Source organism: Salarias fasciatus, chromosome 16 (genome assembly GCF_902148845.1).
Source record: "Salarias fasciatus chromosome 16, fSalaFa1.1, whole genome shotgun sequence".
NCBI classification, from domain to species: Eukaryota; Metazoa; Chordata; class Actinopteri; order Blenniiformes; family Blenniidae; genus Salarias; species Salarias fasciatus.
Window position 1 is genome coordinate 5,300,253 of NC_043760.1, and position 24,068 is coordinate 5,324,320.

Sequence of the window (24,068 nt, forward strand, 5' to 3'; positions counted from 1 at the left end):
GTAGGGCCGGATCGACGCCCCCCTCCCTCCCTTATCCCCGCTCTGCAGCGCTGGCTGGCGGGGGGGGGGTTACACAGAGGGGGGGGAGAAAAAGCAAGAAAGACAACAGGAAGACCCAGAGAGAGGGCGAGAAGCCAGAGCAGAGAGAGAGAGAGAGGAAGGGCCGCACCATGAGAGGAGGAGGAGAGGGAGAAACCCATTCCAGCTGTGGAACCCGTCCGGTCAGGAGAACCTCTTCTTCTTCACATTGAAGGATTTTTGATTTTTGATTTTCTCTTCCAACGAAGCGTCAAAAGGGAACAAACCGTGCCGAGAAGTTCCAGCGGCCCTCGGAGGATTCACCCGTCAAGCATGAGCGCGGACAACGCCACCCTGCTGGACAGCCTGCTGTTCCCGCCGCTCTGCGGCGGCTGGAGCAACCGGACGGAGGGCGCCATCTACCACCTGGGCAGCACCATCCTGTTCCTGGGCTACATGGGGGGCAGCGGCGCCTACGGCTGCCTCTTCATCTTCGGCTTCCTGTCGCCGGCCTTCCTGTGCCTGGCGCTGTGGGGCCGCCTGACGCTGTGCGGCGCCGACGTCTTCACCTGGAACCTGCTGCTGCTGCTGGCCTGCCTGCTGCAGATCTACCACCTGCTGTACCGGCTGCACCGCGAGGGCGTGCGCGGCGAGGAGCTGGCCGCCCTCTACCAGGCCGTGTACCTGCCGCTGGGCGTGCCCGTGCACGTGTTCAAGGAGATCAGCCACGCCTTCGGGGACCGGGTGGTGGAGCTGAGGGCGGGCGAGACGTACGCCGTGGAGGGCAAGACGCCCATCGACCAGCTGTCCTTCCTGCTGTCCGGGAGGTGAGGCCTCTGCGCCCGGGGTTAATCCCAGAACTCCTCTGTCCGTGAGCAAGGCATTCAATCCAAAATGGTCCCATTGGGTGGATCGAGCTCCACTGGTGTGAATGAATGAATGAATGGAATTAACAATTTAAAGTGTGGAATGCTGAAGGACATGGTCATATTTTCACTCATCTGACCAACATTCAAGGAAGAGGAATAATCTCATTTTATCTGCTGATTCAATTCAAAACAGCAAGTGTACCTGTCACTTTTATGCAATGTACATAACATCATGAACAGAAACACTCAGGCTTCATCACCTTCACTCCTTCTTTTAATCTGCTGCAACACCAGCAGTCAGTACTTGCGCTGGTTCTTTAACAGCAGGAGCAACTTACTGGAAAGTTGAAGTTGAGATACATTTTAACAGGTAGGGAAGGGTTGTTAATCAATGCTTTGATCTACACTAATAGTAAATTTAGCATTTAGCATATTTTCCCTTCTTGAAAGTTGTGATGTTGTGATGAGACCTTTCCTCAGCTGGCCCCACATGACTTTTGTGTGCTAACTTTATTGTTTATAACACATTTTCTGTGTTGTACATCAGATTTTAGTTTTGTGACAGATCCTGTCCTACATTATGTTTAGTAACTTCCTCCGTTAAGACATACAAATGCTTATTTAAGAGCTTGGTGGAGGCTTGGTGATCCATCCACGTTTCCAATCAGATCGTTAAACGACCTAAAGCACAAAAACCTTTGTTTGTACCTGATATCGCTCACAGAGTTTCATTTGATCACCTGCAGTTTTAGTCGATCATCTTTAGCAGAAGGTAAAGTACTTGGAGCAAACCAACAGATGCACAGGGAGAACATGCAGATTCCACCTCTGTCAGAAGGGAAGCGGGTTTTTCTCTCCGTGAGGCTGGAGCGCTAAACGAAGCAAATGTTCAACGCACGACGACAATTAAACCAAATTATTACCAAAACAGTCATCTGCTCGCCAAAAACTGCTTTCCTAAACACATTGGAAGAGGAGTGTCAAACAGGTCTCAGTTCAGGGGCCACATACGTTCCGGTTTTGGTCCACTGTCCTTATGTTTCACACACCTGCCATAGAAGGACATGTGTGTAATTCTGACAAAACAGAAAACCGCCGAATAGACTTGATCTTGGAAGCTGCACTGAAACAAAAGTGATGCAGTATTATCGCCTCAAAGTCCAGAAAGTCCAGTTTTAATCTGTAAGAAGTGAAAACGCTCCGAGGCGCTGTGGGAAGAAAACCCTGCCGGGAGCCGTTCTTCCCTCAGATGTGAATCATGGAGACAAAGTATAAACAAACAAAAGCCGAAGGAAGTCGAAACCAAGGAAACTGAAAGTGCTTCATGACATCGAACACAAACAAGAAAAGGACAAAAATAACCAAATTAGAATAAACATTCCAATAAATAAAAAAGAGAGGCACTAGAAAGAAAACAAATGGAAGGAGTAAAGTCATGTTTAACCCTTTATGGTGCAGTTTACCAGACACATTTCTGCTTTTTACTGTAGGAATTTAACTTATTTAATGATTTTTGTTTGAACTCTGTTTTCTTTGCATATATTTAACATTTAGGTGACCTTTTGTTTTCAGACTGACTAAAGGCAGATCATAAACACCACCGCAGTGTCTAAAAAGGCCTGTAAAGGGCTGAAGTGGATAATGATGGGATTAGTTTATTCGTCCTTTATTTGACCAGAAAATCCCCTCCAGATCAAGATTGGCCGATTAGCGGTCTGACCTTGCTCTGCGGATCTACTTTTACACAATTCAGACAGACATCAGCGTCATGGCTTCAGAGCGGAGCTCGCTCTGCTGCTGCTGCAGAGACGGTCGTGCAGGTTTATTAAAAAGAGAGCGGCTGACTGACTCGTCACAGGAAGCGCAGCCCTCCTCGTCTAAACATCCTCGGCGTGGCTGCAGCTCAGCGTCCTGAGAGCCAGCACAGAAGAAATGTTGTAAACAGAGTCAGTCTGACCGTGACTCAGCTCATCCAGGGCTGCAGACGCTCACATGTGGAGAACATGCAAACTCCACGATCACACCGTTCACCACTAAGGTACATTTGGGAATCGTTGCACCCCCATCTTCAGCTCTGGAGGCTCCAGAAACCCTCCAGACACGTTCTGTTCTCAATGTTTCTCTGTTTTTTGGGAGAACGTTTCGTCTGATGGTCAGAAATCGTTGGACGTGTCGTGAAAAAACAATCGGCATTAATCTGCTGATATAACCGGGCTTCCAGGAAGACCTCTGACAAGATTTAAGGACCGTGTTTTAGGGATTTACCCTGTAAAAATGCATTATTGAGGTCAGAATGTAATAAAGCGACAGTCAAAAACATCAGATTAGGACAGGAAGACAGCGTGTTTCCATACATACGAATCACTGTGACAATACACTCTGATTATTCCTCCTTCGGAATGGATTTTGGATGTTGTCTCTGAAGATCCTGTACCAGCTTCTACTGTGATATTTTTAGCATGGAGTCTCCTAAATACCCCCGACGCTGCTCCGCGGGGTGATTAATCACCACAACACCCAGCAGTTCATCAACACTCGGGGTTTTAGAGAGCCTGAATGAAGATTTCAGGTGTTCAGAAGACGTTCGGACTTCAGTAAGTTCAGGCTTCGTTTGAATGAAATCCTTCCAGAAAGAGACGAGGGCGAGGGATCTTGCACGCCGCCTCCTCTCTGTGGACGTCAGCTGATTGATACAACGCAGGCCGTCGTAACGGCAACATTCGAGGCGCATTAAGGGAAAGATAAATCAAGAGCTCCTCGATGTGATCCAATCAAACGGCCCCGCTGGGAGCGCTGGATTGTTTCACAGCGAGGAAGCAGCTGGAGGAGGATCCACTGATTCCCTGAATTATGCTTCTATACACAGAAAGATCACTCGGCCTAATATTTATGTGATGCATTTAACTTACTTCACACTCCGTCTTTAGCTTTATTTATGCGTATACTCTCCGTCTGAGTCTCTCACAGTGACCGCCTCTGTTTGACCTCGGATCGTTGTGCTTCTCTCTCTCAGGATCAACGTGTCTCTGGAGGGCCAGTTCCTGCACTACATCCACCGACACCAGTTCCTCGACTCCCCCGAGTGGGAATCGCTCAGACCAAACGAAGAGGGGAAGTTCCAGGTACGAGGACAAAACACCCCGGAACCATGAACGACACACACTGCTGAAGCAATCTGACGAGTTAAACCTAGACTAAGGAACTTTTCAACCTTAATAAAACATTTTAATATCTTTTGTGATGATACTTCGACTCACAGCTAGTTGAATGACCCCTCTGTCACGGGCTGAGGGCGTCAGTATTGCTTTCACTTGGACTAAGCAGCTGTGAGGAAGGTGGTAGGAACCCTGCTCACTGAAAAGCTCCAAATGTGCGGACTGCTTTATGGCATGCATCACATCACAATATAACATTGTTTAGCCACCATTAGATTCATTTAGATTCATTACCTCGTCACTATCCATCCTTCACACAGCCACTGGAAACAAATGAAGGTGAGTTCAGTCCGACAGCACGCCACCGGGAGCAGCAATTTACGACGCCACGCGCTAGGCCTCATGGGAACTGTAGTATTCCTGCAGGCAAAACACTACCGCTTTTGTCCACTGGCGCCGCCAAAATCAATGAAAACTGAAAGTTCCTTAGTGTTGCTTTAAATGAGTGACATGAGGATTTTATTCACAAAACAAGACTGGGTTTTCGGTTAAGTGAGCCCTCCTGCGCCCGACTTCACAACTGTGGACGATGGATTTCCAAAGCTAACGAACGAAATCCTTTCAGTATTATATTTACTAACAGTCTATCAGATAGATAAAAGAATCTTTACTCACCTTTGGCAAAATCAGGGATGATTTTGATGACTGAAACTTTCATCGAAGTGAAGCTTCTGAACGCGTCTCAGTTTTTGGTAAAGGTTTTTGGTTCGTCTTCTTCAGGATGGAGACGACTTCCTGTCAGAAGAGCAGAACTTGAAACATTCCACAGGAAGAAGCTCAGACCCTAAAGGGCGCTGCTCTTGAGGCCTGAGCGTTTGGTTTGTTGCCCCCAGGTGACCCTGACGGCGGAGGAGGACTCGCGCTTCGTCTCGTGGCGCCGCCGCCGCCTCTACATGCTGATCTCCAAGCAGCGCTACGTGGCCCGCCTCTTCTCCGTCATGCTGGGATACGACATCGCCGAGAAGCTCTACAACCTCAACAACAAGCTGTACATCAAGAGCGGCGTGCTGCTGGACATCCGCCTGCCCAGCCTCTACCACGTGCTGGCCCCGTCCTCGCAGGGCAGCGAGGGCGGCAGCGGCAGCGACGGCGGCGGCGGCGCCAGGGACCGGCGGGGCCGGGAGCCGGCGCCGGCCTACCAGAGCCCCGACCCCGCCCAGCCCCCGCCCCTCCCGCCGTACCCGGAGCTGGAGGCGGAGCCGGAGCCGGAGCTGCCGTCGGGTGAGGACTCCACCAGCCTGGTCCTGGAGGACTTCGCCGACGTGGCGGGATCCTTGGTGGACTATGGCAGTGAGAGGGATTATTTGAGGTAGAGGGGCAGGGGGCTGCAGCTAACACACTGGGTCACCTCTTATCATGCAATGTAAGTACCTCACCTGGGCGGACAGCTGCATGCTGGGGGGGCGGTGTGTGTGTTTGAGTGTGTGTGTGTGTGTGCGTGTGTGCACAGCTCTCACTAACCTGGATGTGTTTTATAACACCGCGGCTGAAGTTCATCATTCCTGATGAACGATCAGAACAGCGTTTGCCTCAGGACTGTCATGACTCGCAGTGGTTTCACTACAGAAACGACCAAAAGCGCCCCCTTGTGGCCTGGAAGTAAAACTACACTGCTTCCACCTGTACTTAAGGGATTTTGGTTTCAGAACGCTGCCGTGTAAACCCTGAACTCTGAACCAGAAACACAAAAAATATGATTTTTTAACGGCGCCTGACTCCGATCCGTCCAAATCTCATCAGTTTGATCGATCATTATAAAATATTGTTTGCACATTGACAAACCAATCCTAGCAAATGTAAAGATTAAATCTGATTAAATGTCAGAAGGCGTTCAGATCACGTTGTTGGGGGGGGGGGGGGGGGGGGGGGGGGTCGATGCTCCTTTGTTTCCATGTGCAGAACTGACAGCTGTCTTCTCAGGGAGCAACACTTCTCAGCCCCGCCTCACTGCACCACTCATACCCCACGCCACCAAGCCCCGCCCCCTTCTAAAGGAACAAGCCCCGCCCCTTCGGATGGGACAAGCCCCGCCCCCCCTGACAGCAGAAACTCCCCTGGCAACACCACAGCATTAATAAACTCTGAAGAGTTTTTTTTTTTAGGGTTTTGCTGATGAAAATCAAGATTCCAATCAAACACATTTGAAGTTTAGTATGATTAACAATGCAGTTCTTTATAAATAATATAATTTTAATAAAAAGCTGACTGTGAAGAATTCTGGGATTTGATTAGTAAATATAAACGATAAAGTGTTTGGCATTAAATATTCTGCTGTATCTGTTTCCTTTCCTGTTAATCTGGTGGATGCTGGGTGAAATCCGCTGCTAATAATAATCCCACGTGCGCGTTTGGCCTTCTGTTCGTTTATGTGTTCACCCCCGGCAGGCCCCCCCCCCCCCCCCCACCAACCAGCTTCGCAGGCGGAGGATCACATTTCACAGCTGGACGCCGGCCGGGGTCACATTTGGGCTGGACGGCTTCTTAAAGCGGCCGGTCAAATCCGGTTCAGAGCGGAAACACGAGCGACATGTCAAACACACGCACACACACACACACACACACACACACACGCACACGCACACACACAGTGAAATAATGACCTCATGTTGGTGTCCCGGGGCCTCCGTCCGCCTCCCCCCGGCTCTGCGCTGGTTCTAAACTCCACCTGGTCGTTTCTCCTGAACGGACGGGAAGCAGGAATAAAAAGGCCACAAAATCAATCAGTCCCTCCCTCTGTTCGGATCGATGGTCTGACCTGCTGCATGATTTATTAAGACCTTTAAATGAACCGCTTAGGCAGAGCAGCCCAGACTCATGATGCTTCCTCCACCGTGCTCCACTGGGGGAATCTTCTTTCACACCACGTCAAACCTCCCAGGTTCTTTCCTCAGTGAGGCCAATTTAGTTTCACGTCAGCTGTTTGAGCAGGTTCTCTCTCAGTGGGAAGGCTGCAGGTTCAATTCCGTGTTTGTCCATGTGTTGAAGTGCCCTCGAGCAAGGCACAGAACCCCAAACTGCTCCCAGTGGACAGCCTTGCTGCGTGTGTGTGTGTGTGTGAGTGATAACTGTGTGGCTTTAGACTTTGTTTAATGAGTCGAAAGAACATTATTCCAGCAGTGATGGGTTGATTTTAGAGACCTTTAACCTGCAGTCCTGAAATTTGTTGCTACTTCCTGCTTGTGACTTCCTGACTGTTCAGAATAAAGACCTAAATTTGCAGAAAAATTGTGAAAATTGTACATTCAAAGTAGACAGGAGTGGATTTAAACTTTAACACAAGTTTCTATGATGTTTTTATTTACTGGAAACTACCATATATAAACACTGAAGATGAACAAGTAACCAATTTCTTTATTTCACAAAACTTCAATTCCAAAACAAATGTAATTAAATAACAGTGTTAGTTTGAAGATAACTTTAAAACTTTTAGCAAGAACCTCAATGAAAGTTTAATCAAATGAAAGTTTTTAATGATAAATCACAAATCAAAATACTTTGACAAGGTTTTAAAACTTAAATCACTTTCAACCCAAATCAGTAAAAAAGGCAAAACCAGAAATATCAACTCATGTCCTGACGACATTCTCACTGATCAAACTTATTGATAACAGAGACACTGGAGGCCGTGGAGATTTTACTGCTTCAATACAAACACTGGAACAATGTTTAGAGGAAGAAATCTGAGGAAAAAACAAGTTTACTAGTTTTTGTTTTTGTTTTAAAGTTCAAATCGTCAAGTCGAGTCAACTCATGACACTGAGCCAAAGCTCGTTTTTACACGTTCCTCAACTTAAAGTAGCTCCAACTCAACACACAGACAACGACCACAAATATCGACAGTTACTGTGGGACCAGGTTTACTCATCTGCTGGCACCGATGTCCTGGGAAATGTCCGATATTGACATCAACGCCGATATTCCGCTCATCTATCTTGCCTGCATGAAACTGGCCTCTTAGCATTTTCAGATGACTCCTGTCCTGACGGGGACCTCTGTTTGACTCTGCAGGGGGCGACAGTGCCGGAACCGTCCCTCCTCGCTTCCTGAGGGGCCGAGCGCCGCTGGCCCCCACCGACACCCCCAAACTGTGAGGACGGCCCCGCCCCCTGCAGCGGCGCCTTCCCCGTCCCTCCACGCCCCGGAGCACCGAGATGAGACGAAACATTTCCTTCCTCTCACACTTCAAGTCACAGATTGAGCCGTTTGAAGGAAAGAGAAGCCAGCGAGTCTGAGTGTGTGAAGCAGCTGCTGTTCAACACGGATTATTGTCACAAGACTCAGGAATCTGCTTTTAAACCTAAAATACAGATTAAAGCTGGTGGATTTCTGTCAGTGTCATCACGAATAAACATGCAGATCATGTATTTCACCTGTAAGCGCCTGCCGGGCGTGAATCACACGGGCACCTCGTACTAACAGTCACTGGACGCCACCGTCTCACCGCCAACACCTTCCTCCATGTTGAGGGTTTGATTTTCTGCTCCCGAATCGAATGGATTTGGTTTTCATCTCACTTGTTGTGTTTGATTCGGACTTGACCGTCACTCAGTTTAACGTTCGATTTGACATGTTTGTATCACGGTTTGCTCGTGTTCAGTGTGATAAAGAGTTTTGGCTGAACGTCTCCAGGCTGGAGTGGGTTTCCTGTTAGTGAACGGATCAGAACATCAGAACTTTTTCGTTAAGTTCAGCCAACGACAGAGAATTTAAAACATTTGTAGAGATGTAGTTTGTGATCGTGATTTTTAATGTGAGAGAGTGGATTGTTTTGGAACGGCTGTGTTTGTGTTCTGACTGCGGTTTTCTTGATGTTTGTCAGGAGATGAGCGTCACTCCACGCCGGATCTTCGCTCACATTCTGCTTTATATCAGATACCTTATTAGAAATAACTCTAATTAAACTGATAAGTTTTTATTGGTACTGTCAAGATTAATTTTCTTAATCGTGATTGATCACAGAATTTCCTTAGTTAATTGTGATTGACTGCTTTTTAAAACGCATATTTAAAATTCTGTTGTTTTGCATTTCAAGGCAGTTTTAAAAACATAACATAAAAAGGTCATCGGTCCAGACAGGAAGTTGATTTTAGATTAATCGTTGAAATTTGAACAAACAAACAACCTCTGTGAATTCTGTGTGACCTTGCTGCGGCGACGGAACATAACTTCAAGGTCACGCAGAGTTCTAACAGATCGGTTGATTTAAGATTAATCTTTTGAATTTCAACATCACAACTTCCTGTTTGGACTCATTTCTCTTCAGAGTTTTTAATTAGGAATCAAATGAACACAAAGGAAGAATTTTTGGATTTACTTTCAAAATAAAGTTCCATGAAGACCAATGTATTATATTGTATAATATCTACATCCATTACGGTTTTCCCGATCCCTAATTGTATGATTTATCACAATTTAAAAAATTATTTTTTTGACAAATTCAATCGCAATTACCTCTGTTAGCCCTACTTTTGATCAAATAGAGCGTTTATTATTCATGCATATTTTTTCCCTTCACAGTAAAAGGCATCAAAAGTTGAAAGAAAAAAAAATAGTTTGGATTGTTACTCAGGAAAGAAGTGGATTCTTTTAATTGTTTCAACTTAAAGGTTCAAACTGTGTCTCATTGTGTCCACATTTATTTTAACTTCAGTGTTTGAGGCAAAAGTCCTGAAATGTATTTCAATTAAATCCACCTGAAATCATTAACAATCCTTCGCTTTCTCTCAAACACAAAACAGCAGAAATGCAGACGGACAAAGGTCAAAGGTCAGTGAACAGTTTATTTCTAAAAATACTACAAAATAACATTTCAAAATAAAAACACTCGGGAGAAACTGAGTCCTTCTAAAACCACAGAATAAGTGAATTTCATTTGAATAAAGTCTTCCTGGAGGCAACAGCGAGCAAAGAGGAAAACAGAAAACTCTAATAATTAGTGCAAACTTCTTTTCTGCAACTCAGAACAGTCGTTCATACCGCTTTATTTTATAGTCAATAAAAAAACGAGGCAGAGGAAGTAAGAAAGCGACCAATGGTCTCTGGAGTCACTGGGATCAGAAGACGCTGCAGACCTGCACCAGGTCATGTGACCACGGAGCTCCTCGCCTCAGGCGGACGTTGTTCACACACACAGGCTTCTCCGGCCTGAAACAAAGCAGTCGATCAATTAATCAATCAATCAATCGATCCGGGCTTTACACCCGATGGTCGGAAGGCGGGTGGCGAGCTGCCGCACCTCGGCGAGGGGAACTCGGACACGCAGACGGACTTGACGTGGATCTCTGCCTGCCGGTAGAACCGGGCGCCGGTGTTCTTCATCCAGATGGAGCTGATCTCACAGAGGGGGGCGGGATGAGGCAGCACGGCCCTGTAGACCGCCCTGTCGGTCTGCCTGCGACACACACACACACACACACACACACACACACACACACACACACACACACACACACAGGAGCCTGTGTTTGACACCTCAGGTCTAGAAGATGGGATGTTCTCAGTCTTCTGAGGTGATGTTTTGTTCCCACGTTCACAAAAAGCCAACAGAGCTGAACTGAAAGGAACTCGTGCACGAGGGCCGTGCACGGGTCGGTGTTCCTGCACCTGCTGCAGCTCTGCATCCTCCCCACGCTTCTGGAAATAGAAGCTGCGCAGAGAAAACACAACTCTGCAGGAAAGAGGCTGGAGAGGCGGGCTGAGGACTGATGGGACGGTTTAGATTTAATTAGGTCTTTTTTTTCCCACAATTTTACAAACGTCTGTCTGTTTCCAAACTGAAGAAAATAATAATGACAGAGAATTCATGAATAAACGAGTCTTCTTTCGTTAGGGTTTCTAAAATCTCGAGTTCTTTAAAAAATAAGACTGTAAATCCTGAACAGATGTATGCTCTCTGTACCACGCATCCCTGGACCCTGTGAAACCCTTTAAAGCCCAATATGATTTAATGTAGTGATTTAATGTGGTGAAACTTAAGATTTCATCTGTAAAAAACAGCCGGGAGTCCAATTGCTGTTCCGTAGGAACACTTCCTTCCTCAAACATGAGTCACTCTGCAGCTCTTGAAAAAAAAAGAAAAAAAAAAATCAAGTAAAGTCCTAAAATATGCCTCGAAAAGACAGTCTAGTACTATTCCTATTCTAAAGATACTAAAAAATCTAATATTTGTAAGATATTTACTGAAATGAGTAATTTAAGTCTTGTAATACCACTTCTTGCCACAAGGTGGTACAGTGCGTAACGACATCTTTCCTCCAGCAGGCGGTTCAGTTACAGAGAATTTAAAACTGTAAATAAATGTAATGAACTGCAGTCTGTTTATAGGATTTCTGATATTCTGGGATTTACTGAACAGCCTGGACAGTGAGCGGAGACAGACGCGGTACGTACAGCCGCAGCCGCCGCTCGGTTCCCAGGTTCTCGGTCCTCAGAGTGACCTCCAGCTCGGCGCTCTTCTCCAGCGGAGAAACCTCCAGCTCCAGCAGGATGTGATGAGCTGAGAACACACATGCACACACACACAAACACACACACACACACACACAAAGCACAGCTGGAGAGGTTAATGCACAGCGGAGAAGAACGATCCGCTCAGCCAGATGTTCAGGCTAATGAGAGCCAGTCCTCCATACATCTTTCATTAATCACGTTTCTCGCATGGATTCAGAGTCAGTTTCCTCCCACAGTCCACAAACATGTTAAATTAAAATTAATGTCAAGTCCACAAGAACATTTCTGTCTTCAGGTCCGGCGTTTCTAAGAAAGTCTGATTCCTCCATGCATGCAGGACCTCGAGGTTTAATCAACTTTTTTAATTACTGTAGGAGAAAAGACAGAATATCAGGATGAACTGAGGTCAATGTGGAGACGAAACACGCGAGATTAAAACAAACTGACCACAAAAAGGAGGCGAAGACGTGGTGAGGAGGAAGAGCTTTTTCTCACTGGGAAGCAGAGCTGTGTGTATGCCACTGTTCTGTGATAAACCTGTAACACACACACACACACACACACACACAGTGAGTGGGGTCAGGTGTCATGAAGCCTCTCCTGTATCGACTGTGTGATAAGAAGCTGTCAGACGGTGTGTGTGTGAGACCCTCGGTGTGTGTGTGACCTGCTGCCTGCTGGTGAGACTGAGGCTCAGCAGAGAACCAGAGCTGATATTTATAGCTTTCACTCTTTGAACAGTTCAGTGTTTATCAGGCTGCAGGATGTGATGTTACTGATGAAATGAGTCTGACATGAATGATCCGACAGTTCAGAGCCATTTAGGCCTTTTTCAAATCAAAATGAAACACAGTGTACCTATGGTGGGGCAGGAGCCCTTGAAGTCCTCGCAGTCCACACACCGGCCCTGCAGGAAGTCCTCGTAGGAGGCGCACGGGACCCCCAGCAGCGTGCACGAGCCGTTCAGCGCGCTCATGTAGACGTGCAGCGCCCTCATGTGGTCGCAGATCACGTAGCCGTACACTGGGAAATAAATGAGAACTGACAACACAGAGCAGCACTGAGGGGGCAGACGGCTGCATGGAAAACCACCCCATCACCTTCATCACCTTCATCATCATCATCATCATCACCTTCACCTTCATCATCATCATCATCATTATTTAAGCAGGTTAAAACCATCAGAATTCATTCAGGATTGTGTTTAAAGCTTACTTGAAGGGAATCTGGAGCGAGCGCAGCCGATCTGGTCCTTTCCTCCGTTCAGGAAGAAGTCGACGTGGCCCACAGGGATGGAAATCCCGAAATCTGCCTCACAGGAGAGAAAAACATGGAAAAGAAAAATTAGTTTGGAGTCAAACTGAGGAAACTTGAACATGCAGGCCATGCAGCGTCTGCTTCTAGTTCATTAAAAACTCCAGAAAGTTCTAAAAAAAACCCCTCTAAAGGTCTCCCAGCAGCTCAGTAAACAAAAGTTTCAATCTGGTTACGACATGCAGGACTGAATCCAGAGCGTTAATCCTCTGAGGAGGGGAACTGGGCGCTGAGGGAAACCAACATGGCGGGAAAAGGAAGGAGGCGTCTCACAGTCGGAGTCGGTGTGGATGGCGTCCACAAACTGGGCGTCGGACGGGTCCAGGCGGTCGAAGGTGTCGGCTCCTTTGAACATGGGCCCAGCGGGGTCCAGGGCTGGACGGCAGGGGGGGGAAACAGTCTGTTGATTAAACCTCGTCTCAAACCAGAGAACCAGTAAAGTGTAAAACTCGAGAGACAGAAGCAGCGACACAAAGACAGGAGGGGAACAAAACAGCACAAACACACCAAACATTCCCGTTTCTTGGACTTTCCCAGAATGTAGATGTTCATTTTTCCACGTGGTTGTCGGATCTAAACTGTTGTGGAGCCATTGAGCCACTGAGCCCCTCTAACAGAAACCCTGATATAAACGAGCTAACAGCGGCGCCTTGTCGCTGCTCACAGCTCCAGTGTCTCTTATCGAAGAGCTGCGCTGATCAGTGAAGGTCACGCTGAAGGTCAGAGGGTCGTGGAGGTCGTTAGAGTCGACTCAGCAGCTCGGAACCTTCCTACATGTAAGTTTTGCTTAAGTTTTTTCCTCCTTTAACATTCCCTAATGAGAAAACTCTAAAGTGTAGCAGGATTAAGGAGGAGAAGCGTGAATCTGAACCGACCGGTGATTCTTCCGATCTTCCCTTCGAACAGCGTCCCCACGAACCCGGCGACGTGCGCCCCGAGGCTGACCCCGATGAAGTGGAACTGCTCCAGCCGGCCTCCGTGTTTCTGAGGGAGGAAACATCCACAGCAGGTAGAGCCGATTGTCAACCTTTAATCACTAAAACATCCAGCACCGCAGATTAAAACAGCTGTTAACTAATCCCTTTGTTAACAATAACAGCTTGACATGATTATTTTTTGACTTTTAACGCTTTAAGACACTTTAGACATCAATTGTTTTTTTCTTTTCATCTTTTCAAATAGTTTTTTTAATGCTCTGTGATTTTACCACTTTACCACTTTGTTTTTTGCCACTTTAAATCAATCCCTCCATCTTTTTTTAGGCTGTTTCCAAACAATAATTCTTTAATTTCTCTCTAAATATCAAACAAGTGAAATTCCTCCAACAACAACTATTTATCATATATTTTAATCGTGTTTTATGATGACTCCAATTTATGGTGTTTATACTTCTTCTTGTTCCTGTTTGAATTTAAAGTAGCACTTTAACAATAAAACAATTATGAATATTTATATTATTGTTAATAATATAATAATATATGTCAATATAATAATAATAATAATGATAATAATAATAATTTAAAAAAAATGTCCAAAAATTTTACAAAAATGCAAAAATGACAGAAAATCCTCCATTAAAGCAGGTAAAGTTCCTCCTGACTCGTTCTCCTCGCCTGCATCTCGTTGATGAGGACGGAGATCTGCACCGCCACCTCCTTGTAGTTCTCCACCACCAGGTTGTAGGCGAAGGAGGCTCCGTAGACCCAGTCCACCACCACCACGTTAGCGTCCTGGGCCCGGAGCAGGGCCTGGGCCAGCTCCTTCACCCAGGAGGGCTTACTGCCCAGAGCCCTGCGGGGTGGGGGCAGAGAGAGAAACCAGGATTAGGGACGTTTGGACTCAACTCTGGGTTTTGGGCGATGTTACGCTCCACCCACAGTCTGTAGCTATACTGGTTCTTTAAACATTAAACGCAAACAGTTAATTATAACTTCATAGATGTTAACCTGCTCTCTCTGCATCACTGCGAGTGTTACGGGTGTTCATGCTTCATTTTACCAAAACAGTTTTCATCACTTTTTAAGAATTGGTCGGATGATGAATTTTCTCACAAAGCTGCCATCAGACCGTTAAATGAGCGCGAGCTGCTGACTCTGTGTCAATCAAATGTTTTTAAAAAGTCAATAAATTTCCCTTGATTTTCCAGAGTTCTGATGTCCATCATGTTTATCTTCCAGTGGAAAGGCTGGAGGTGGAGCAGGCAGTTCTCCTGCCTCCTGCTAGGGGGCGCTCTAGAGTCCAGAGACTGTTCAATTCCAGCGGCAGAGGAAGAAAGTGTCTCAATCTGCACTTTTTACATGATGGAGGATTATAAATCCAGGATTAAACTGTTTTCTAAACTAGACTGTCACTTGAAGCAGGAGGAAATAATTCGAAGGGTTTTCATCCAGAAGGCTCCAGAAATGAGCTCCGTTTATAAATAAAGGTAAGACCTTAATAACATTTTTTTTAATTAGATATGCAGCACGTGATCTAATTATCAATATTTCTTAGTAACATTAATTAATTTAATTTTCTACCCTTATCAGATTTTTTTGGGATAAACATTCTATTCTATTATTATCTATGAAGGAACTGAAAATACTTTTCTGGTGGGATGAGTGAAGTCTCGCTGCATGATGAGTTATTGGTTATTTCTGCCTCCTCACTCAGAGAAACGCAGTTTGAAGTCGTTGTTGTCATGTTTTCCTCTTCATGAGTGGTTTTCTTCACCTCCTCCAGCTTCCTCTCAGTCACAGAAACGTTCATGTCGGTTAGTTGTTGATTCTCTGAATGGATGAAACTTACTGCTGCTTCTGATTAAAAACATGAACTCAGGCTCGTTTTTCACTTTTCAGAAGCAAACTACTCAATAAATTGGAATAAAATTTAGCAGGATTTGGATTTCTTAAAAGTTTCATCATTACAACCTTGAAATTCACAAGAAAAGCTTTTTTTTTGTTAGTTGTTTTTCTCTGTAAAAGTGTTTTGAGATGACTTTGTTGTATTTTATAAAAATCTTTGAGTTGAATTGACTTCCAATAAAACACACATTTTTGATCTGGCTCCACTTTCAGAATCAAATGATGTTTTGCATATTGATAACTTTTCAATTATCTATCATAAAATTAAATGATCGGCCATAGAAAATTACAGTTGGCATCTACTATTGGAAAAAGCATTTGTCATTTTGTGTTTTTATTTATAAAAAATGTGGCAGAAATTTCTTCAAATGCCACAGAAGGGTTAAATAATGGAAGAAATAAATGTAAATTGAATCACAATGATCAAGACAAAAGTTGGTCAAAAGATTCACTGCAGCGAAAGTGAAATGAATGTTAGATTTATCATGTTTTATAGCAGCTGAATGTTGGATCAATGAGAAATGCCTCACAGTGAGAATATCTGAGGTCACTGCTCTCTCTGGGTGGAGTTTGCATGTTCTCCCTGTGTGTGTTTCCTTGGTTCAGTTTCTTCCAGATGTTTGATTGGTTGGACATTTTTACAGTGTTTTATTAACTGTTTATTTTTTTGCAGGAAGGGTAAACCCTCCACCTCCCCTGAAGCGGTGCTCAGGGGTTCGAACCGTCCGTCCCTGCTCACCTGTAGCCGTGGATGATGACCTTGGTGGGCAGCGAGCCGTTGAAATGCGAGGCCTGCTGCTCCAGAGACTCCTGGCTGAACCTCTGGGCGCAGTCCGGGTTCCTCCTGCTCAGCAGCAGGTATTGAACCTGCAGCCGGGCTCGCTGCTGCCGGTACTCCTGCCACGTGGTGTTGTTGAGTTCGGCGCACTGCTCATCGTCTGGCCGCTCGGCTGAAACTGGCGGGAAACGAGACACCCGACCTGAACCAGGACCGTCTGACAGGACTCTACTGAGACCACAACAGCTTCTGAACGGAGGTTTTTAATATAACAGGAAGTTAAATCATTAACTTTACTAAAACAAAAGAGGCTTTGAGATCATATTCAAATGAAAGATTTAAGGTCATGTTTGAAAACTGTTAATAATAACATGTTGTTTACTCATAAAACTGCATTTCTAAAGAAAATACTTCCTGAGCAATGAAACATGTAAAAAATCCAAAAATTCTTTGTGTTACATAGATGTTGATATTTCATATCATATTTCTTGGAATACACTGTTATTGTAATAATAATAATATTAAAAAAATAATATAATAATAACAATAATAATAATAATAATAATAATAATAATAATAATAATAATAATAATAATAACAATACATTTATGGGATCATGGTCCAGGAATATTTATGTATTTAATGAATAAGTTAATTAATTTTATCATATTTGTTTCTTTTGTTTTCTATCTATCTATCTATCTATCTATCTATCTATCTATCTATCTATCTATCTATCTATCGATATAGATATAGTTTACAGATGGATAAAACCCTGAAACTGGCTCAGGCACATGATCTGCTTTATAAACTTATCAGTATACTGTACTAATAAAGAATAAAAAACTTATAAAGAATAATAAAAAAAGAACAGCTACAATAGATGCTGAAATGATGAAACCATTGAATCAATTATGACATGTTGAGCAAAATTTAGTGTTAAAAGTAATTCTGGTCACAATCAAGCCTGAATGAAATGAAATCAAATCAAAATGAGGCCAGATTCGTTCCCTGTCATTTATTCCTGGAAGGAAAACTTGTTATTTCTACATATCAGCAGAACATCCCTCCCTGAGAAGCTGAGTCCAGGTTGAGAGTTTGAAGACTTACCTGCTGCCAGTGAAGCGATGATCACTAAAACCCAGCAGAGGACGATCCGCTGCTTCAGACTCATTTCTCCCCCGCCAGCCGGCCGGCTGAGGCCTGGAGCTGCTGCTGCCGTGGAGCTTAACGCCGCTCAGCCTCCAGTAAATCCCAGCAGGAGCTGGGTTCACACCAGTCTCCACCGCAAACACACACACACACACACACACCCCCGGCCCTGAACCGGCAGCCAGCAACACGGGAATCCCAGGAACAAGAGTCCAGGCTTCACACAGCTGGTTAAACACACCCCTACGGTCGTCCTCCAGCCTCGGTGTGAGCTGAATCACTCATTACGCTCATCTTTCAGTGTTATTTCCCCATCAGACGGTGTGTGAGCCGAGCTGACGGTCCTCCGCCTGGTGCTGAATCCATGACCTCATTTGTATTCAATGGCTGTTTGTTCAAAAGGCTGAACTCTGGCCGGGCTGCCTGCGTGTGTGTGTGTGTGTGTGTGTGTGTGTGTGTGTGTGTGTGTGTGTGTGGGTTTAAACTCTGCGGTGAGGACCTAAATCTGTTTCACACACACACACACACACAAAGAGAAGTTGTCAACGCTGTGTGTGTTCCCATCGAGTTACAAACTGCAGTGAAGTTTACAGTGATTAGCGAAATGTCCCTAAGAGCACAGTGTTTGTGTGTTTGTGTATTTATTGTCTACACTCACATTGTGGGGACAGAAACTGAAGTTTATAGAGATATGATTGAAGGTTTAGGGTCTAATTTTAGGGCTGAGTCAGTCGTTCTGCTTGAGGTTAGAAGGAGACACGGAGAAAATAAAAGTCCCAGATGGCAGGAAAACACCCACGTTGTGAGGACCGGCTCACTGGAGGGTCGACAGATCCATCAGGTCAGAGTGAGAAAGTAATGGTGGAGGTTAGAGCAGTGAGCAACAGCTGAATGAGAGCAGAGGAAACGAGAACGTGTGTCTGTGTGTGTGTGTGTGTGTGTGTGTGTGTGTGTGTGTGTGTGTGTGTGTGTGTGTGTGTGTGTGTGTATTTATTTCTTTTGTGGGGACCAAAAGCTGTTGCATAATGAATACTTACCGTCAATTTGGACACACACAGGCACGCACAGTTTAGTGGTTGTTGGAGTGTGTGTGTGTGTGTGTGTGTGTGTGTGTGGTCTGAACCTTCAGTGCTAAAGCAACTATTTATTTGTTTTTCTGGCCTCTCGTCTGGAGCAGTTCAGTAACCTTGGAAATGTTAGAATTACGTTACAGGCACTGTGTCAGTGGACGGACCCCACAAGTACTGCTGTCCTGACGGAGGGAGAGAGAGAGAGAGAGAGAGAGAGACGAGGTCACCTTGTAAAGTCAGGAAATCAATCATCAGGGGATTGGTTGATTTTTCCACTGTGAATCTCTCTCTCTGTCTCTCTCTCTCTCTCTCTCTCTCTCTCTCTCTCTCTCTCTCTCTGTCTCACAGACACACACACACACACACACACACACACACACACACACACATCTCTTTGAGTCAAGGTTGTGTCTTGTAGTTTAGAAGTAATTTGAAAAGGTCAGTCAACATGAAAGCTAAATAACAGCAGTCATTGTGGGAAAGTTGTTTTCTTTGTGTGTTTTTTCCTTGAAGATGTGGACCTTGGCCAGAATAATAAAAGCCAGAGGAGAGTTTTCCCCTTAAATGTCTAAAACAACTCCCAGTTTGTTTTATCAACGAAGATTCAACATTTAAGATCCTCCAAGTGCTTCTCCTGTCATCACAGTGTTAAACCACCTTTTACATTGCTTTTGATGATATTGAAGAATTTTAAAGTTAAAAATATCAAATAAACCGTAAAGCAAACATGTACATTTTTATTTTTTTATTTATTTATTTATTTATTTATCATAAACTTAATTCAATTATTTTCAATATATTTTTTTTATTATTTTAATATAATTGTTTATAGTTTTATTTTGGGAGTTATAATAATAATAATAATAATAATAATAATAATAATAATAATAATAATAATAATAATAAAAAATAATAATAATAACTGGTCCCAGACAGGAACATTTTTGACAATCCTTATGATACACACCGGTGGCTTTATATTTTCTAGTTTTAAAATTGGAAAAAAGAAAAGAAATTATGATCAGTGATGTTTGTTTCATTTTGAAAAGTACAAAAAAAAAAAAAAGTAAAATCTTGAAAAATCATTTCATAAGGTTAAAGTTTTCCCGTGTAGGCAGGAGTTGCCGGTTCACTTCCTCCTCAGCTTGTCTCGCTGGGCCGGCAGCTGCTCGGCCAGCCACTGGGTGGTGCGGCGCCGCGCCTCATCCCAGCCGTAGCGCGGGACGTAGCCCAGCTCCCGCCGGGCCTTCTGGTAGGAGAAGCTGAAGGGCGTGTTGAGCATGATGAGCAGCTGGCGGCTGAGCGGCGGCACCAGGCGGGCGAAGGGGCGGAGCAGCGCGCAGACGGCCTCCATCAGCAGGCAGAAGGCGTAGAAGACGGGGAACGGCAGCGGCAGCCGGTCCTGGATCCCGAAGCCCAGCGGCGCCAGGACGGCGTGGTTGAAGTCCGAGTAGCTGACGGGCGGCGTGTCGTCGGACACGAAGTAGAACTGCCCCCCCGCCCGCTCCCGCCGGCGGGGGTCCTGGAGGGCCCGGGCCGCCTGGAGGTGGGCGGCCGCCACGTTCCCCACGTAGACGGGATTGACCAGCGCCTCGGGCCGCGACATGCGGAACAGCACGTCCCGGTTCCGGACCCCGTCCGCCATGTGGCCCAGCAGGAAGCGGCAGCCCTCGCCGAAGATGTACATGGGCCTGAGGACGCAGGTGGCCAGCCGGCCGCCGCCCGGCAGCGCCTCGCCGTGCGCCGCCAGCGTGCGGTCCTCCGCCTCCTTCTTGGTCTTGCTGTAGTTGAACTTGAGCGAGCTCTTGTAGGCCGTGTCCTCGGTGCCGTTGGTGACGGCGTCGCCCGCCGGGTTGGGCCCCATCACCTCGATGGTGCTGGTGTAGATGAAGGACGAGACGTTCTCGCTGACGCAGGCCTCCAGCAGCAGCTGCGTTCCTGTCGGGGAGAAACGCCGCCGCGGTCACGAGAACCGAAGACCAGCAAACAGACAGAACGGTTGAGGAAACGGTCGGCGAAGGACGCATTTCATCCCACACTCCAAAAATTAACACTGAAGGTAGCAGAGCTCGAATCCGATCGTGGTTTTTTTGGTCGCGGCCTCCTGTACCTCGCACGTTGACGCTGTACATCTCGCCGTACTCCACCGAGTCCCTGACGTCGATGATGGAGGCCGTGTGGAAGACGACCGTCGCCCCCCGGCAGGCCGTCCTCAGGAAGTCTCCGTCTCGGACGTCGCCCTCGAGCACAGTCAGCCTGGAGTCGCCCCGGCAGTCTGACGCACAGCAGCACCAGCTTTAACACCTCAGAAAGCTGTTTAACGGCTTCCAGTACCGTCACCATGGAAACGGACACCTAAAATATCAAAGTTCTACGTTTTCCTGAAATGCTGCGGTGCCAAACGCGACTTTAGTCTCTATAAACCCATAAAGACGAATTCTTGATGACCTTGAAATGCATGAAATTAACGCTCTCATCACAGTGAAGTCAGTGCTGCCTGAATAGGATTTTTAAAATTGGCATAATAACGTCAAAACATGACAACTGTGCTGAAAACTTTGGTTAAAAAGAAACTGCAAGTTTCACCTGTTTTCTTCGTAAAAGCTCCTCTTACTTTACAAACTGACTTTATTCCGACGTTTACCTTCTGACTGAATGAGGAGGATCAGGAGGAAGAAAACCAGCAGGCTCTGTACTTCAGCAGCATATTTCAGGAAAAATAAACCACATCTGACTCTTAATCATTTTCAGATTCACCTCATGTTGATGCTACCGCTTGATCTAATCTGGAAATGATCTTAAATATCATCAGAGAAATAAACAGTACATAGATAAGACAGAAAAGCAGTTTACGAAGGGTTGTTGTACTTACTGTTTAACAGTTACTGTCAGTAACTGATCCATTTTGTGAAGAAAAATGTCATAATTTAACAATCAGCTACACGTCTCACATGTATATAGGAACTTTTTCCATAAAATGAATGCTGTAAAACCTAAATTATACTCTCCCGTTGCTCTTTTAAGCATTAAATTTGAGTTTTCATCCATTTAATAACATTAGATACGATAGTTATGAACTAATTATAAAAGCAGCGTGAAAAATGAGCCACATCTCGCTGTTAAAGCATGAAATATTAACAGCATGAGCTGAAAACACATTATTTAACATGTCCCTGGACCTGCAGTGTGTTTTTAACCACACTGCAGCGTTAAAGCGAGCTGCATGGAGAGCGTTTACCCTCCAGGCCGTCCAGGACTTCAGGCTGGACGTGTTTGTCCAGCAGCCTGATCTCGGCCGGCCGCTCCTCCTCCAGCAGCAGCCTCACCAGCCTCTTCCCCAGGAATCCGGCCGCCCCGGTCACCACACACACATCGCCTCGCAGAGACATCGCTCCTGCTGCCACACACACACACACACACACATGCAAACACACAAACAAGTCTTTCTTCTGTCTCGTTTCAAGAGCCCTCTTTGAAGCTCTCTCTCAAAATGAAGCAAAAAAAAAAAAAAAAAACAGAAGAACAAGCTTTGTGTTCAGTTTCTTGCTCTGAGAGGCCGAACGGCTTCTTCTCATAAAGAAAAACTCTGGAGAGCCGACTTACTTGCAGTGTGGAAAGAAGAAAGGTGCAGGGAAGCGACGGTATGCGAGGCTTTCTGGAGTTAGACACAACTGGTCTGTCTCTGTGCCAAGGACAGATGATGAAGCCTCTTATTTGACGGGGGGCGAGTGTTCAGTGGGCCGACTCAGCATGTGACACAGTCAGAGAAGAAATCAGGACGGCGTGGAGGAGGAGGAGGAGGAGGAGGAGGAGGAGGAGGAGGAGGAGGAGGAGGAGGAGGAGGATCTGCTCCAGAACATTCCCAGAGTGAAGGACTGCCGGGAGGAAGAGGCTGCTGGTGATAAACCCTCCGTGGGGGAAACTCTGCTACAACAGGTGGAGTTCCTCAACTGTCCACGGCCCAACAGACACCTTCAACACAAAACTTCTGATGTTTGCACGGAGCTCAGAGCCTCTGGGAACACAACTTTATCAAAATGGCTCCGACTCTGAAGCTGGTTTCAGTCTGTAAATAATGTGATTAAAAGAGCAGAAGAAGTCGTTTCTTCGTTTCCTGATTCAGAGTCTCAGATCTGAAGTGAATCGACCGGATCATCTGTAATCTGGGATGAAATCTGTGGCGAAGAAGCCGCCGTGCAGCTTTTATCATGAAAGGTTTGGAAAGTTCTGGTGCAAAATCATGAGAGTCAACCATCAGAGCATCTGGAGAAGGAATTACTGCACATTTAGTGTTTTTTTCCCCCAATAAACATTTTGATTTCTTTATGGTTTGGATGGCCATGTTTCCTCCAGAGTGTCACAACTCCCAGTCCAGATCCTCCTGGTCCTGGTCCTGGTCCAGATCCTCCTGGTCCTGGTCCTGGTCCTGGTCCAGATCCTCCTGGTGCTGGTCCTGGTCCAGATCCTCCTGGTCCTGGTCCAGATCCTCCTGGTCCTGGTAGTTCTATTGTTGACAGTCATCGTACTCTTGGTCGTCTGTCCACATGAATGTCTGTGTTCTCCCATTCTATATCTTTATTTTGTTCTCTGCAGTGTTGTTTCATTATAAAAACAGCGCCACCTCCTGGCCCGTTACGCTCACTGCATCGTTTCTGCCGTTGCCATGGAAATGGACATCATTTTCAAAATGGAAATGAAAACGCAAAAATGATGAGTGATGACAGTCTCTGCCTCTGAAGTCAATCTTAAAGCTTTGATTTTCTGCCTTTCTCTCTTGATCGAGACCACCGGCGCTGATTCTGTTTCATAACTTGCTGTTTCTGAGGTTCACGGCTCTGTTTCCATGTTCCTGGTTCACATTTCTCTCATGGAAGGGAATGTTTGATTGACATACTGGACGTTTGGTCCTCATGACCCGACCGAGCTGCTGCTCCTGGAGCCACAGAACCCAACAGGCGCCACTTCTGCTGCTTTGGCCTCTAAAACCAGAATCACTCATTGACCCGGTACATTTCAGAGAATAAAGGCTGCAGTTTCTATTTCCTTCTTTACACTGTTGCACAGAAAAGAAGATCATAACAAGGTCAGAGAGACTTTAAAGCCTAAATAGACAGTGCAGAGAGGCCAGGAGCCCTGTGGGGCCCGACCACAGCTCCACTTCAGCTCTACTCGCTATTTAAAGGTCAGTCTGGTTTCAAAACGCTCCTGCTCTGCTTTATCTTCAGTGTGACCGGCCTGGTGGCGGCGATTCAGATGCTCCTGCATGAATGGAGCGATCGGCTGTGGAGGTTAAACTCCACAAAGGACAAACTTCATGCACAAAAATGCTTAAAGCAAAAAAAAACCCTGTAACATTGTGT

General features: G+C 45.7%; 3 protein-coding genes across 7 annotated transcripts; 1 reads left to right on the top strand and 2 right to left on the bottom strand.

The window, feature by feature from the left end:
• The first annotated feature begins 120 nt into the window (after positions 1–120).
• LOC115403645 (popeye domain-containing 2-like) lies at positions 121–9,366 on the top strand. 3 transcript variants are annotated; one of them, XR_003933229.1, is made up of 4 exons: positions 121–845; positions 3,901–4,009; positions 4,936–5,465; positions 8,111–9,366. XR_003933229.1 is itself a non-coding variant. In XM_030112619.1 (4 exons), the coding sequence occupies exons 1-4, from the start codon at positions 352–354 to the stop codon at positions 8,191–8,193; spliced, it is 1,074 nt and encodes a 357-aa protein (XP_029968479.1). In that variant the 5' UTR covers positions 121–351; the 3' UTR covers positions 8,194–9,366. The 3 variants fall into 3 exon arrangements, 2 of the variants coding, with proteins under 2 accessions (XP_029968479.1, XP_029968478.1); XM_030112619.1 differs by having other exon boundaries at positions 4,936–5,323; XM_030112618.1 differs by lacking the exon at positions 8,111–9,366 and having other exon boundaries at positions 4,936–5,491.
• Positions 9,367–9,880: 514 nt separating this feature from the next.
• On the bottom strand, positions 9,881–18,036 carry LOC115403644 (phospholipase A1 member A-like). 3 transcript variants are annotated; one of them, XM_030112615.1, is made up of 11 exons: positions 17,597–18,036; positions 16,448–16,658; positions 14,479–14,656; positions 13,741–13,849; positions 13,139–13,240; positions 12,767–12,859; positions 12,410–12,592; positions 11,999–12,088; positions 11,492–11,597; positions 10,338–10,493; positions 9,881–10,246 (listed from the first exon to the last, which is right to left on the bottom strand). In XM_030112615.1, exons 1-11 carry the CDS (start codon positions 17,658–17,660, stop codon positions 10,156–10,158), a joined length of 1,383 nt encoding a protein of 460 aa, XP_029968475.1. In that variant the 5' UTR covers positions 17,661–18,036; the 3' UTR covers positions 9,881–10,155. The 3 variants fall into 3 exon arrangements, with proteins under 3 accessions (XP_029968475.1, XP_029968474.1, XP_029968476.1); XM_030112614.1 differs by having other exon boundaries at positions 16,448–16,664; XM_030112616.1 differs by having other exon boundaries at positions 9,883–10,246; positions 12,410–12,574; positions 16,448–16,664.
• A 1,801-nt stretch (positions 18,037–19,837) lies between these two features.
• Positions 19,838–22,097, bottom strand: LOC115403239 (3 beta-hydroxysteroid dehydrogenase/Delta 5-->4-isomerase-like). The gene is made up of 3 exons (XM_030112091.1): positions 21,947–22,097; positions 20,819–20,983; positions 19,838–20,646 (listed from the first exon to the last, which is right to left on the bottom strand). Exons 1-3 carry the CDS (start codon positions 22,095–22,097, stop codon positions 19,838–19,840), a joined length of 1,125 nt encoding a protein of 374 aa, XP_029967951.1.
• Positions 22,098–24,068: the final 1,971 nt, after the last annotated feature.

What these genes read in the sequence shown, in the direction of transcription:
- LOC115403645 (XM_030112618.1), top strand. Translation starts at nt 352, where the DNA reads ATGAGCGCGGACAACGCCACCCTGCTGGACAGCCTGCTGTTCCCGCCG. An exon ending in TCCTTCCTGCTGTCCGGGAG is followed by an intron (nt 846 to 3,900) that starts GTGAGGCCTCTG and finishes TCTCTCTCTCAG; the next exon opens with GATCAACGTGTCTCTGGAGG. An exon ending in ACGAAGAGGGGAAGTTCCAG is followed by an intron (nt 4,010 to 4,935) that starts GTACGAGGACAA and finishes TGTTGCCCCCAG; the next exon opens with GTGACCCTGACGGCGGAGGA.
- LOC115403644 (XM_030112614.1), bottom strand. Translation starts at nt 17,660, where the DNA reads ATGAGTCTGAAGCAGCGGATCGTCCTCTGCTGGGTTTTAGTGATCATC. An exon ending in CATCCACACCGACTCCGACT is followed by an intron (nt 12,860 to 13,138) that starts GTGAGACGCCTC and finishes CCTGTGAGGCAG; the next exon opens with ATTTCGGGATTTCCATCCCT. An exon ending in TCGCTCCAGATTCCCTTCAA is followed by an intron (nt 12,593 to 12,766) that starts GTAAGCTTTAAA and finishes CTGTGTTGTCAG; the next exon opens with TTCTCATTTATTTCCCAGTG.
- LOC115403239 (XM_030112091.1), bottom strand. Translation starts at nt 22,097, where the DNA reads ATGTCTCTGCGAGGCGATGTGTGTGTGGTGACCGGGGCGGCCGGATTC. An exon ending in AGTCCTGGACGGCCTGGAGG is followed by an intron (nt 20,984 to 21,946) that starts GTAAACGCTCTC and finishes GCTGTGCGTCAG; the next exon opens with ACTGCCGGGGCGACTCCAGG. An exon ending in GTACAGCGTCAACGTGCGAG is followed by an intron (nt 20,647 to 20,818) that starts GTACAGGAGGCC and finishes TCTCCCCGACAG; the next exon opens with GAACGCAGCTGCTGCTGGAG.